The sequence below is a fragment of the Podarcis raffonei genome, chromosome 8 (assembly GCF_027172205.1).
Source record: "Podarcis raffonei isolate rPodRaf1 chromosome 8, rPodRaf1.pri, whole genome shotgun sequence".
In the NCBI taxonomy this organism is placed as follows: Eukaryota; Metazoa; Chordata; class Lepidosauria; order Squamata; family Lacertidae; genus Podarcis; species Podarcis raffonei.
The window spans coordinates 29,938,562-29,952,258 of record NC_070609.1 but is presented as its reverse complement, the minus strand read 5'-3'; the positions used below and the strand labels follow the sequence as shown (position 1 = coordinate 29,952,258).

At 47.3% G+C, this 13,697-nt stretch overlaps 1 protein-coding gene across 7 annotated transcripts in view; it reads right to left on the bottom strand.

Moving 5' to 3' along the window:
• Positions 1 to 13,697, bottom strand: part of MAP7D1 (MAP7 domain containing 1) — a 56,281-nt gene that overhangs the window by 21,484 nt on the left and 21,100 nt on the right. For all 7 annotated transcript variants that reach the window (XM_053398873.1, XM_053398872.1, XM_053398869.1 and 4 more), the window contains exons 2-3: positions 4,270 to 4,728; positions 2,741 to 2,809 (exon numbers count right to left, since the gene is read on the bottom strand). In XM_053398873.1, the coding sequence (XP_053254848.1) occupies positions 2,741 to 2,809; positions 4,270 to 4,728 (528 nt within the window). The remainder of the gene's footprint in view (positions 1 to 2,740; positions 2,810 to 4,269; positions 4,729 to 13,697) is intronic.

Sequence of the window (13,697 nt, the reverse complement as noted above, 5' to 3'; positions counted from 1 at the left end):
TCTAGGTGTTTTGAACTGCAACTCCCATCAGCCCCAAGGCAGAGGTGGAGAACCACACCCTCGAGGCCTCCTTTTGCCTGATGTTTGGGACTTTCCCCAGGCCACACCTCTTCCCCAGCCACGTCCTCTCCCCACAGGACATGTGCCCACCCATTAGCCTGGCTGGAAAAGAGTCACTAAACTCTGATAATGGCAGAGTATTGTGGGAAATTTAGATGGCATGTTGCAGATCCAGCCAGCAGGCATGGAGGGCAGATGTTAGCTCTGATGGGCTCTGATGAGCACTAGGATGTCAGATATTGATGCTGGGCCTTCATGCTTACACATGCCAGGGATCAAACTTGGGACTTTTGCACACAATGCAGATGCTCTCCAAGAGCTATGGCCCTTCACCAAACAATTAAGCTGCCTTATACTGAGTCAGGCTATTGGCCCATTTAGTTCAATGTGACTGGCAGAGGCTCTCCAGGGTTTCAGACAGGGCTTTCCAGCCCTACCTGGAGATGCCAGCGCTTGAGCCTAGGGCCTTCTCCATTCAAAGCAGATGCTCTGCCACTGGGCTGTGGCCCTTCCCCTTTAACTACAGCCATTACTGCCACCATCATCTTCCTCATCCCCACTGCCTCTGGGTCGTACCCTCGACCTGCACCTCAGGGGCAAAGCCCTGAGTCACTGGGGCTAAGAAGCAGACCAATGGTTACAACTTTCCCCAGTACATCACTTCACAGCACTGGACCATTAAAAAATAATAATAAACATTAGAAAGCGGGAGCTGGCACTAGCTACAACAGGCCCCTGGCATTCGCTTCTGTGCTGATGCCAGGCCTGGGAACAGTCCAGAAAGAGGCCGACTACCTCATCTGATGCTCGTGATAACTAGGCCTGCCTTTTCATTAGGGATTTTATTAATTTTTTTGGTGGGCGGGGAAGAAGGTGGGAGGAGATTTGAAGAGGTTGTAGTGTAAAGAAGGAGAATGTCTGTACTTTTAAAGTTAGGTGAGGGATAGGTGGCTGCTTCCACCTGCCTTGTTCTATCCTCCAGCACTGGGAGCCTTCATAAAGCAGCTGCTTCCAGAAGAACTACTGAGAGGGGTTTCTGGTATAAACGATGAAGGAGAGCAGTTGCTCATTGCTAATGCTTTGGGGCCACTTCTGGATGTGAAGTTATTGGATACTTTTACTTTATCGACTGGTGAACTTTATGCTCACTTTAATTTTGATGGATGTTAAATATACAGTTAATTGTTGATTTGTTTAGTGTTATGTTGTTACGTTATTGCAGTGATAATTCTACTTTTTATTATGCAATTATTACTCTGCGGCATTTAGACTGCTTTAAATATGCGAACCGCTTTAGAGAACAGTTGTATTTTGTGGGACATGGTATATAAATAAACTGACTTTGACTTAAGGTTATCGTTTAATTGTTTTTATGCATTTTGCATGCACAATGCTTTCAAATGCTTGCAAGCTGCCTTGAAGCATACTTTGAAAGGCAGGACACAAATATTTTAGCTAAATAAAAATAGGACCTATCTGCAATGGAAAGCTGGGTTGGCAGGAGAGTTGGAAGGAATGAGGGAAAATCCTGCAGGAATTCACTCAAACAAGGAGTGGGTTGCAGTAACTGAACCCCTAGCTTCAGGAATGAAGCCCACAGCTGGTGACAGCAAGCTGGGGGGGGGGAGAGGGGGGAAGACCCTAAACAACAAAGTGGATCAGGATACTAGCAGAGAGGGAGGGAGGGGCAATGCAGTCAACAAAGGGAATGGGAAGCTGGCCTGAAAAACACATTCAGGACAAACAATGGGGGAATGAGGGTGGAAAGTGATTTAGACTGGAGCGGCAAAAGTATTAGGAGGGGGAGTGATGGTGTGGGCAGTGCAGTGCAGAGGGAAAGCAGGAGAGAGGCCGCAGAACAGAGAGCAGCACCCAGCAAAATTAATGACTAGAGGTCTACTGCATGGGAAAGGAATCTTCTTTGCCAAGACATTACCTACAACACATCTCACAGATGCACATGACGGGGGCAGAAGGGGGATGCATAACTGGCTGAAGTTTGTGTGTTTGTCTAGACTTGCTGGCCCAACGGAAGGAAGGAGTGTGATGATTTCTCTCCCACCCACAATTTGGTACACGTGAGAGATGAATTTTCTCAAAATACAAGAGCCGTGCAAAGTCATGTTCTCCCAGACTCCGCACACGCAGAATTACTGTTGTGGGAGGGTGCAGAGACACTACTGCATGTTCCTGTTGCCAATCCTGCAGCCATCCACGTGTCAGGGGCTGAATGTCTGCCATAGGGAGCCTGCCCTGTTTCTTCAGAGATGCTCTTTGGGTGATTTAGAGTCCTGGAGGATCAGGGCTCTAGTTTCTTAGCAGGTAAAAAAAAAAACCCATTCTGCTGTCTATCAGGTGGACTGACTGGCAGAGGAATCACAAAGCAATCTGTGCCCCTTTTGGCAGTCTACTTTGTGTGCCAGCTGTGGAAGAAGCGGCTTTCCTTCATGGCCACCACAGAAACTAAGTTGACTGGTAGAGGAGGGACAGAGAGATTGATCCCTTCTTCATCTGCCTTCTCACTCACCTGTATGAGACCTTGGAGACCACTGTCAGTCAGTGTGCAATAGATAGATGGACCAAAGGGTCCTGGGCAAGGGTCCCAGAAGATCTGAAAGCTTCGTTGCCTGGAGAGGGCCTGAAGCTTCCTCTGCCCCACAAACACAAGCTTGCTTCTTACCTAGATGTTTGGCTCGTTCTTCCCGTCGCTCTCGAGCGAGTTTGTGCCTGGCTTGCGCCTTCTGGGTATCTGGGGAAGAGAAGGGAGAGGTTAGGCCAGTTAGAAAAGTCATGTGCAAGTCCACCCCACCCCCTGCAAGCCCTACGTTCATCAAATCCTCTTCATGTCTGCACCAGTCTTTCTAGACTACTGTGTCCCACTTGGATCTGAAGGGGGTCACACCAGTGGCATCACTGGCAGCAGTATTATTATTATAATAATAATTATTATTAATAATAATAATAAAGGAGAAACAAAAATCAATGTTTATATTTTTAGAGAAGTAAAACAGCAGGGTGGGGAGGAGGAGGAAGACAAGTAAGGAAGAGTAAAATCACACAGCAAATAATATGAACAGGGAGGACTGAGACTCCAAGTAGGACCAAAAATCTGAAAAGAAGCAAGAGAACTGCTGCAGATGGTACTGTGACTCTGCCAGTCATCATGCGTCCTTCTCTAGCACCAACTCAGGGAGCCAAATCTAGATGCCTTGTGGCGATATACCCCATGGAGGAGGAGGAGGAGCAGCAGCAGCAGAAGAAGAAGAAGAAGGCTATCAAGCCAGGCACATAAATAGGCAAAAAAACTACTAGCTTGCAAATGTTTGTACTAGCTATTTCCATGATGGACTCAGGGGAGTGGAGGCCCTCTTCTCCCTGGGCAGCATGGAAACGCAAGCTACTCATCTCTCAGCAGGCCAGAATGTAATGTTGCCTTCTACCAAGTCAAATGGAGGAGGAGAAGAAGAGACAGAGGAATCTATCTCCTGCTCTTCTAGCCTGCTACATTTCCAGGCTGGTTGCACAAGAAGAGATTTACGGAAGTAGATGTTTTCTTTCCTCCATAGCTGGGCATTCATTCCTCTTTTAAAGCCACCCACTTTGGTGGCCATCACTTCCCCCTTACAGCAGTGAGTTCCATAATTTAACTAGGTGCTGCGTGAAAAAGTACTTTCTTGTACTTTCTTTTTTCTCACTTGAATCTTCCAACAATCCTCAGATGTCCACAAGTTTTAGCATTATGAGGGGGAATCCTTTCTCCTGATGCCTTATTGTATTTCTTACCACAGGTTTTTAAAATTGTTTTATTATATTGCTGTAATTTTTAGCGCAAACTGTCTAGAACATTTTGTACCGAAAGGTGAAATGAAAGCATTTTAAATAAAGAATAAAAACAATGCTCACATGGGACAGAGATGGGGAGCCTGTGGCCCATGGGATAAAAGACTCCAAATGGGGGAGGCCTAGGGTTCCTAATGAAGCCCACAGGCCAGAGGTTCTCTATTTCTGGAGATCCCACCCATCATAATGACAAACCCCTGGCTGCCGTGTGTGTGTGTGTTTCAAACAGAGAAGCTACAAACTTATCTGCTGTCTTTCCACAAGAAATAAACAGTTCAGGAAAATTATGTGGTGACAAAGATTCTCACCTGGCAAATTTCTGATCAGCTTCGAGTTCCACCCCCACCCCCCGACATGCCCCAAACATACCTTGTTTGGTGCGGGGTCTGGAAGGCCCCTGGGCAGGGGAAGGCTGTTCGCTCTTGGGTGCTGGTTGTTGGGTGCTTTCCTGGCGATGTTCTTCTTCTGTGGGAGGCGATGCCTGGGCACCTATTGGTGGGGGGCGGCCATTCTTAGGGGGCAAGGCCTCCACAGCCAGGAGCGTCATGGCAGGCAGTGGGCTGGCCTGGTTAGTCTGAAGGGAAGGTTTCATTTCCACAGGGGGCACCGTGGCAGTCTTGACACCCGGGGGACCATTTTGAGCAGGAGGCGTTGCCCCTGTGGGAGCGGCAGCAGGCGGCAGAGGGGTGGCTTCTAGTGGGAGGGGAGCGAGAGGCTGGTCACTTGGGTGTGTTTCTGTCTCCCTCATGAGGGGCGCCGTGGCAAGCGAATGGCTAGTCCGTTCACTGAGGTGGAGCAGGGTTGCTTCCGGGAGGGTACCTTCCGGGGCTGTAAGACAGAAGGAGGGAAGAAGGTTTATGAGGAGACCCCCTCTGAATACTTCTCAGGCAAGCTCTCCAGAGTTAGGCAAGTGATCTCTCCCTCCCCTCACAGCTTGAGGCAGGGGTGCCAGGCACAGCTCATTTAAGGTAAACAGCAATCGCAGCTGGGCACAGTGCCAGCAGGGCACAAAGACCCCTTCTCCCTCAGGCCCGGAAACTGGCATACTCAGATGAAGCAGCAAAGTATTGTTTTATGGGCCCTACATAAAGTTGCCACCTTTAGGGTGGTTGTTCCCCACCCCCACCCCCGATAGAGTCCCTGTACCTCTAATATCCGCACAGTAGGCCAAACACAAAACCCTCTCCTGACACCAAGTGCAGTTCACTTTTTGCTTCTGTGAGATTTCCTGAGGTGGCTGTTTCCAAGCTTCCCTCCTCTAATTGTTAAATGGAGATGGAGGACTTCAAAGGAGCTGTGGGTCCCCATTCTTCTACCCACCCACCCTGCCTGGAGCACAGGCACCCGCAGGAATTTTTCCAGGGTGTCTGTGTGTGCATGCATGTGCAAAAGAAAGAAGCACTGAAAAGTGGGGGCGCAGGATAGTTTCTTGCCAAAAAGAGAGAGAGAGAGAGAGAGAGAGAGAGAGAGAGAGAGAGAGAATAATAGTGTCTCCTATCTCAGGTTCTACAAATATTTTACACTTTCTATTAGCTGGTTCATGTAGGGGGAGAAACTCACACCCACCCTCCGCCCCCAGGTGCCCTCAATCTGGACCAGCCCATGATCTGGACCAGGAAGAGTCAACAATTCACTCCTGCTTCCAGTTACATAATTCACCGCCATCCCCAACACACACACACACACACACACACACACACACACACACCTCCCTCGTAGCAACAGAGTCCTTCGCGGACAACAATTAAGTAATGGAACAAGAATGTCCAGTGTGAGACCTGGCGGAAGCCACAAAAGAAGGCTATAAATGCTCGCCTCGCCTTGTGCTGAAGGAGGCTCCTTGCAGACTCCTGCAGGATGGAAGGCATGAAGAAGAGGCAGGGGAGAGGGTGGGGTGAGGCCAGCCAGCTAGCCGTCAAGATTGAAGGGAGAGAAAAGTCCTGGGGAAGGGAGGGGACACAGTGGCAACAAAAAGGCCTGGGGGTGAGCAACAAGTGGAAACCAAATATTCTGCATCAAGCCATTATTTTTGAACGGGAAAAGTGGGGATTTGCAAGTGTTCCGACTCAGAGAAGCTCCTCCATCAGATCAAAGCCCCCTCAAAGCTACACTAAACACGATGTCAGGAGCAATTCTTGACATCCGTGGGAGGTCATGTAAAAAGCTAAAGGGAAATTGCAAAATAAAGCAGCCTTCTCCAACCTAGGATCCTCCAGCTGTGCTGGCTGGGGCAAATAGCCCAAAACATCTGGAGGGTCCAGGTGGACCGTTAAAAAAAGAGAGAAAAGAACAGAACAGCAGTCAACACAAACTCCTAGCCTTGGATAGTTATTTTCATATTTAGAAGTCATTTGCCATGCTGAGCTCTTGGAATGAGCATTCTCCCAGCCTGGACTCACCGGTGACTAAGTTGTTATGCTGCTGTTTTCTGCCTTCTTCTTGCAGAGCTTCATAGCAAGGATAATTTGCTAAACATGCTTCTCAGCTTGCAGGAATTCCTGATCTGAGTCACCTTTGTCCCATGCATCTCTGTGTCACAACCCTCCATCATCACTCTGGCTGTAAACAGCCTGGGGTGGCTGCCTGCAGAGAGTCCTCCTTTAAGGCAAGAGGTTGTCCCATCCTCACATATATCCTCTCTGCTCTTCAATCTGGATGCATCCCTTCTCCCTGAGCAAGTGGAAAGACTTGCTGTTGCACTTGGGTCGTGCTTGCGGGCTTCCCATGGGGGCAGCGTTTCTCAAATGTGGGTCCCCAGCTGTTGTTGGGAGTACAGTTCACATCATTCCTGACCACCGGCCCTGCTAACTAGGGATGGTGGGAGTTGTAGTCCAACAACAGCTGGGGACCCAAGTTTGAGAAACACTGCAGATAGGGACATTTGATTGGCCACTATGAGGACAGGATGCTGAGCTAGGCAGGCCTCTGGTCTGATTCAGCAGCCAGGCTCTTCTGAGGTTCATCCCTGCAACTCAACTAACCTCACTTCCTGCAAGCAACTCTGCCCATTCTCCTATACTTCTGCTTATGCCTGGAACTCTGTCCCAGAACACCTTCTGTAGAACATCACTTCCCTTTGTTCCTTTGGACCCCAACACAAAATGCATGTCTCAGTGAAGCCTGTAATGTCAATCTCAGTCCTTATCCCAAAGTGATATACCGTATTTTTCGCTCTACAAGACGCACTTTCCCCCTCCAAAAATTAAGGGGAAATGTGTGTGCATCTTATGGAGTGAATGCAGGCTCCACGGCTTCAGCAAAAGCAACACCAAGCCTCCGGAGCGCAGCAGGAGTGTTCCCGCTGCGCTCTGGAGGCTTTGGGAGGCTATCTCTGAAGCCAGGAGAGCAAGAGGGGTCAGTGCACACCGATCTCTCTTGCTCTCCTGGCTTCGCTTCACTGGAGAAGTGCTGCGCAGCTTTCCCTCTCTGCGCAGCGCCCCTTCAGCTAAGCAGCAGGAGAAATGGAGCCCCTTCTGCGCAGAGAGGGAGAGAATTTTTTTTCTTGTTCTCCCCCTCTAAAACTAGGTGCGTCTTATGGTCGGGTGCGTCCTATAGAGCGAAAAATACAGTACATCCCAAGTGCATGTAACAGAATTCACACACTTTTTATCCCTGCAGTACAGGCAACTGGGGTGGGAGAAAACGAATGAAAGCAACCCAGCAAGGTAAAGGAGGGGGAATGTGTTGAACTCCCCCCCAAAAAAATTATTACATGTGTAAAACTGAAACACACCCACACCCAGCTTTATATCTCAACAGGCCAGATACAGTGGTACCTTGGGTTACAAACTCCGTTAATCTGGAAGTAGTACCTCGGGTTAAGAACTTTACCTCAGGATGAGAACTGAAATTGTGTGCCAGCAGCGCGGTGGCAGCAGGAGGCCCCATTAGCTAAAGTGGTACCTCAGGTTAAGAATGGTTTCAGGTTAAGAACAGACCTCCGGAACGAATTCAGTTCATAACCAGAGGTACCTCTTTACTTTGGTATCAGCCCTGTCATTTGGCCCTTAGTCGGTGCTAGAAATTCCCTGGGTGCCAGGCGCATTTTACTACTGACACGGGTCCAATTGCAACTACATGGAGATTTCTGGGTGCCAAGCTGGTGACAGACATCTTCATCAAGCCAGTTTAAAAACCTCTGCCTTAGTCCATAGTTAATACCATTTCCATTTCCACTATGTGTGTTTCTCCTTCTTGCACACTGGGACAAGTGCAAGCTATAGGCAAGCAATGTAGATGAGATCATAGAATCACAGAATTGTAGCGTTAGAAGGGACCCCGAGGGTCATCTAGAACAACCCCCTGGAGAACAGACATTCTGCTGTGGCAACCGTAAACCAGGTTTAAAGTGCCATTTGGTGCCTAGCTTATATAGCTGAGTTTCTAACACTGCCTAGGCTCTTTGGGTGCTGTCTTTACATTTCCGGAATCCTGTAGAATTCTCATGTACGTTGCTGATTGGGAGCGGCTGCCAAGACCACATAACACCGGTCTTGAAAAACATACATTGGCTCCCAGTACATTTCCAAGCACAATTCAAAGTGTTGATGCTGACCTCGGTCCAGTATACCTGAAGGAGCGTCTCCACCCCCATTATTCAGCTCGAACACTGAGGTGCAGTGCCGAGGCCCTTCTGGCAGTTCCCTCGCTGTGAGAAGCCAAGTTACAGGGAACCAGGCAGAGGGCCTTCTCGGTACTCACCCTGTGGAACGCCCTCCCACCAGATGTCAAAGAGAAAAACAACTACCAGACTTTTAGAAGACATCTGAAGGCAGCCTTGTTTAGGGAAGCTTTTGATGTTTGACAGACTATTGTATTTTAATATTTTGTTGGAAGCCGCCCACAGTGGCTGGGGAAACCCAGCCAGATGGGCGGGGTATAAATAATAAATTGTTGTTGTTGTTGTTGTTGTTGTTGTTGTTGTTAGGAGCAGTAGCAAAGCGTCACACGGAAACACCTTAGGGAGTCTCATTCTATCAGTCCCCTGAAGCCCACTATAGTTCAGCCTTCACTAGAAGGGGCTTTTTTGGGCCTCGGTCCTCAGATAGGTACCATCACCAAACTTTATTACAGTCACAGACCAGCATAAGATAAAAACATGCTAATAAATAAAGCACATAAGACTTAAAAAGAGGAAAGGGATAAAAGTGATTATAACTCACAAAACTTAAGATAGAAACAAAAGACAAGCAGTTAAAAGCAACTATATAAGGGGGGGGCGAGAAAGGTAAGAGCTTAAGAGCATGGAAAGGGATCTACTGAATCAGGCTAAAGGCCCATCTAACCCAAAAATCTGATCTCAAACCACAGACCCCCTTGAGATACCCAGCAACTGATATTCAGAGACATAACAATTTTTATAATGATTTTTTTTATTTGCACCCTGCCCATCTGACAGAGTTGCCCCAGCCACGTAACACCTCTGACACTCCATGCATTTTGTCTGATCCTCTTTTAGAGCCATATAGGTTGGTTGCCATCGCTGTCTCCTGTGGGGACCAACTCCACAACAGCTTCATGCCCTGTGTGAAGAAGATGTAACAGTGTCTTCAGAGCAGAGGGGAGTGGACTCCATGATGGTGCCCTCCTGGTCTTGCTCATCACCTGCCCACTGTTCCTTTCTTAAGACTCGAGGTGCCCAGGATTGAATCAGGGACCGTCTGCTCACGAAGCTTGTGCTCTGCCTCTGAACACTGGCCCCACCACCTTCCTCTCTGGCAAGAGACATGCAGCCAACAGAAAATGCTGTATATTTTCTGCTATCCCCAATCCCCCCCGCCATTCCTTTAAACCTTTAACCATCTCTGCATTGTGTAATTAGCAGCTACAAGTTGCACAGTCAACAGAATCGCTCTGTTGGGTAATGATGGATGGTGCATTTCCATGCACGAGACAAAGGGACCTCAGCAGACAGAAAGTAAAGAGAGAGGGAGGTGGAAATGAGGGGGGGGGAGCGGTGGAGGAGAACAACCAAGTGGCAAGTACGGAAGGGATGGCGGTTGGCAAGGAGATCTGGAGACAACTAGACCCCAGAGCGTTTGAGAAATCGATTCCAAACAGCGCTGCAAGTTTATTCCAAATGGCATTAACAAATTTCCTTTTCATTCTGCTGCTCTTCCACAGCCAAATCAGTTTAATCATGCCACCCAGGAATGCCAAGCAGGGGTAGTGGTGTGGGCTTTCCTGCGCTATCGTAATTAATGTTTTGACTAACAAAGCTGTTCTTCCAATCCATGTTAATTAAGGCCCATGCCACAGCTGCGGCAGAGTATCCAGGTGATTTGGGGGGCAGGTCTTGGGGAAACGTCACTGGTGCCTGAAGAAGCAGGGGAAAGAAAAGAAAGCCCACCATGACTCTTCCCAGAAACTTCCGAATGACATTTGGCAGGGTCTGCTGAAGACAGCTGTTTCTGCAGCCACGTCTCTGTCGAGAGAGGACAGACTTGGCCCTTCTTTGATGGCCTTCTGCCACTGTGCAACAGCCTTTCTTTTCCAAGCTGCTAATTTTAGGAAGGCAATTACACGGAGTCCAGCCATTGGTATCATCTCTACATCATGGGTAGTGGCCTGTTGTTTTTTTTGGCCCAAGGGCCACATATCCCGTCAGCTAACAACGCTTTGCAGGGAAGTGAGGGATGGTCGGATCTGTCCTTTTTTGTTTCTCTCAGTTTCTCATTTTCAAATCTTAAGAGTTCTCTACACTTCCACTTGAGTTTGGGATGATCATTTTTAAGTCCCAAAGAAAAGTCACCAGCATTCTAATGTGAATTTCTCCAAATATTTGCTTGCAATTTCCCCCAATATACAATTTTCGCAAAGCAATTTTCCCATTACTGTATCCTATTTCCAAGAATATACGCATTTTGTGCATACTTTACCTCAGTATATGCATTCTGTACACTTTATTTGGCTACGGAACTGTGCAGAAAAATCAGAAAATTCTGAAGGACAGCGGTGTTTCGGTATGCATATTGTTTCAGAAGTGCAAATTAGCTAAATATAAATTCCTTCAAATGTAAACTGAATCGGATTTCTCCCTCATCCCTCGCAGTGGGTGTAACTATTCCACACAGTCTCCTCTCTCATACACACACACAGCCCTGCTCCTCATTTGATCCTTGCCTCCTCCCCTCCCATTAGCAATTTGCATCCCCACCCCCACTTTCTGCTGTCCTCACCACTCAAACTGGTGAGTTCCTGGAGGGGGGCGGGGGGGGGGAGTGAGCAGGCACTGACAGATGCTCTGTCAGCGAACCACAACTCTTCCTTAATTTTATTCTGATGTGTTTCTTTGGCTATGTCCCCACCCCAGCCCCAATATTTGGCATTCAGAGGATTGGCAAATAGTGCCCTGGGAGATGACATCATTGTTCTTGCTGTGAAATAAGTGGCTGTGCTTTATCCCATCTCTGCCCTACTCTGGGGAAGGGCCATAGCTCAGTGTCAGAGCACATGCTCTCCATACAGAAAGTCCCAGGTTCAATCCACAGCCTAGGCTGGGAGAGATTCCTTCCTGAAATTCTGGAGACTCGCCGCCAGTCAGCACAGATGAACAAACGCCTAACTCAGTATAAGATGGTTTAGTAGGTCTGTACCTACACCACTGTCTGTAACTGTAGGGTCTTGTAAGAACTTCCAGCTCCAGATTCACCAATATCCTGTTCTTTGTCCATATAGCTAGAACACTGGCAAAGACTGAACATGTACACAGACAGACACAGAGATGTACGGATCTCCTTCCTTCTTTGGCACCTGCTACATAGGGACACATTGATGGCAAGACCATAGTAGAGTCAGTCTGCAAGCTCAAACAGGAATATTCTTTGTAAGTAACTACCGTTTTCAGAAACACAGCATGTGACTTTGGTACAAGGTTCCAAAAACTGATCACAGCAGACACTGTTGGTGCACCTGGCCAATAAAGCACTTGCCTTAAATTCTGCATCTCGCCCCAATTATGCAGCTGGAGGGGGAAACGTCATCACTCAGCTACCTTAGCACAACCTATTCAGATTGCAAAAATAGTGGGTTTTGGAGAACAGGGAGGAAGGCAGATTGCTTCTGAGCTAATCCTTCCTCCTAGAATTGCCACCCTTTGTTTACTCACTTTCCCAGTTCCCAGTTAATGGGAACAGTTTCTCAGTTCCCAGTTAATGTCACCGTCAGTCAGTTTTGTGGTGTTCTGTTGTGGTCTCTCCTCAGGCCAGATTTGTGGCAATTTTGGGGTAGTAAAATACAGCTGCTGCACAATTTTGTTTTGTGCAGACAAGTGATGATGACTCTTAATGGCTACTATAGCTTTAATTAAACACTTCCTGTTTGAAGTCTCAGGTAATTTATTGCTTTGCATTCAGTGTGGCAGTAAAACTAGTGAGGAATGTCCTATTAATTGCCTGCCATGAATAGCCTTTTTAATACAGCCTCCCAGAGTCCACTTCTCTTCCCAAGGAAGGGGGGCTATTTAACTATAAAAAATAGAATTAAAGCTTTCTCCCCTTGCAGAAAAAGAAACTGACATGGGGTGGGCAATGTTGAGACAACTTTTAAGGGGAAATAAATTTGCCACTAATCTTATTGCCATGCTCAGCATGAAACAATAAAAACATCAAATAAAAACTGAATACAGGAAACTTTTAATTAACATTAGAAAGGACATTTGCTGAATGGAATTTGCTTATGAGTAATATTATAGAAGGGATCTTGGCCATGGGGAACAGAATTGCAGTATAATCTAGCACTATATGCTTACGTCGAACTTCTAATTTCACTTCCACAAAATTGTGGGAAAGCACTGCATAAATAGGGCTAAAGGCTCTAATCTAGAATTAAGCAGTAACAGTACAGTGGTACCTCGGTTTAAGAACAGCCCTGTTTACGAGCTATTTGGTTTACAAACCCTGCAAAACCGGAAGTAGTGTCCCGGTTTGCGAACTTTACCTCGGTCTAAGAACGGAATCCGAACAGTGGGAGGGCACCAGTGGCGACAGGCCTCATTAGGGAACGTGCGCCTCGGTTTAAGAATGGTTTCAGTTTAAGAACGGACCTCTGGGAAAAGATTAAGTTCATAAACTGAGGTACCACTGTATTTGCTGTTTATACCAGAAGAAGGGTCTATGGGGCTTGCAGAATGCAGGCAGGGCTTGGTATCATTAGAAGCTTCACAGTGCAGAAGGGATGAGTAGAGAAATCCAGCAGACAAAACTGGTTTGCATGAAGTAGCGGATTAATTACTTATTTTTAAGGGGTGGGGAGGGGTAACAATATGGAGAGGGGCACAGTAAATGCCTGGGGCCCATGTTGAACTAAGATTATTATATCCTCTGGCCAATGGAAGTCTGATGCAAGCCAACTGTTTTCTCTGACTCTTTTGCTGTAGACTATCCATGCTGTTTTTTGTGTGAACATGAGGACTAGAAGCATGCACTCAAAAAGATTAAATAACTACTACATTTAAAAAGGAAGTAGTTTGCCACATTTTGTAATCTCTGGTGTGTTCACAGATGACTCTAATCCCCATCTCAGGGTGTGTTCACATTATCGCCTTAGAGACGCCAGTGAATGCATTTCCCAGCTCTTTCCCCCCTAGCTGTTCACATCAGCAGGGCTTCACAGTGTCATAGCCATTGCTGTTTGTGTTCACACACAGGGAGTATGGGAGGGGATATCTCTACCCTATGCAAAGGTATTTACATCTTAGCTAGAGAGGATAGGAACTGGCTTAAGGATCCCAAGGCTTAAGGACTCCAATCAGAGTGAAGCTTGTTTGAGAAGCATCACATCAAACAATAGTTTTTTGT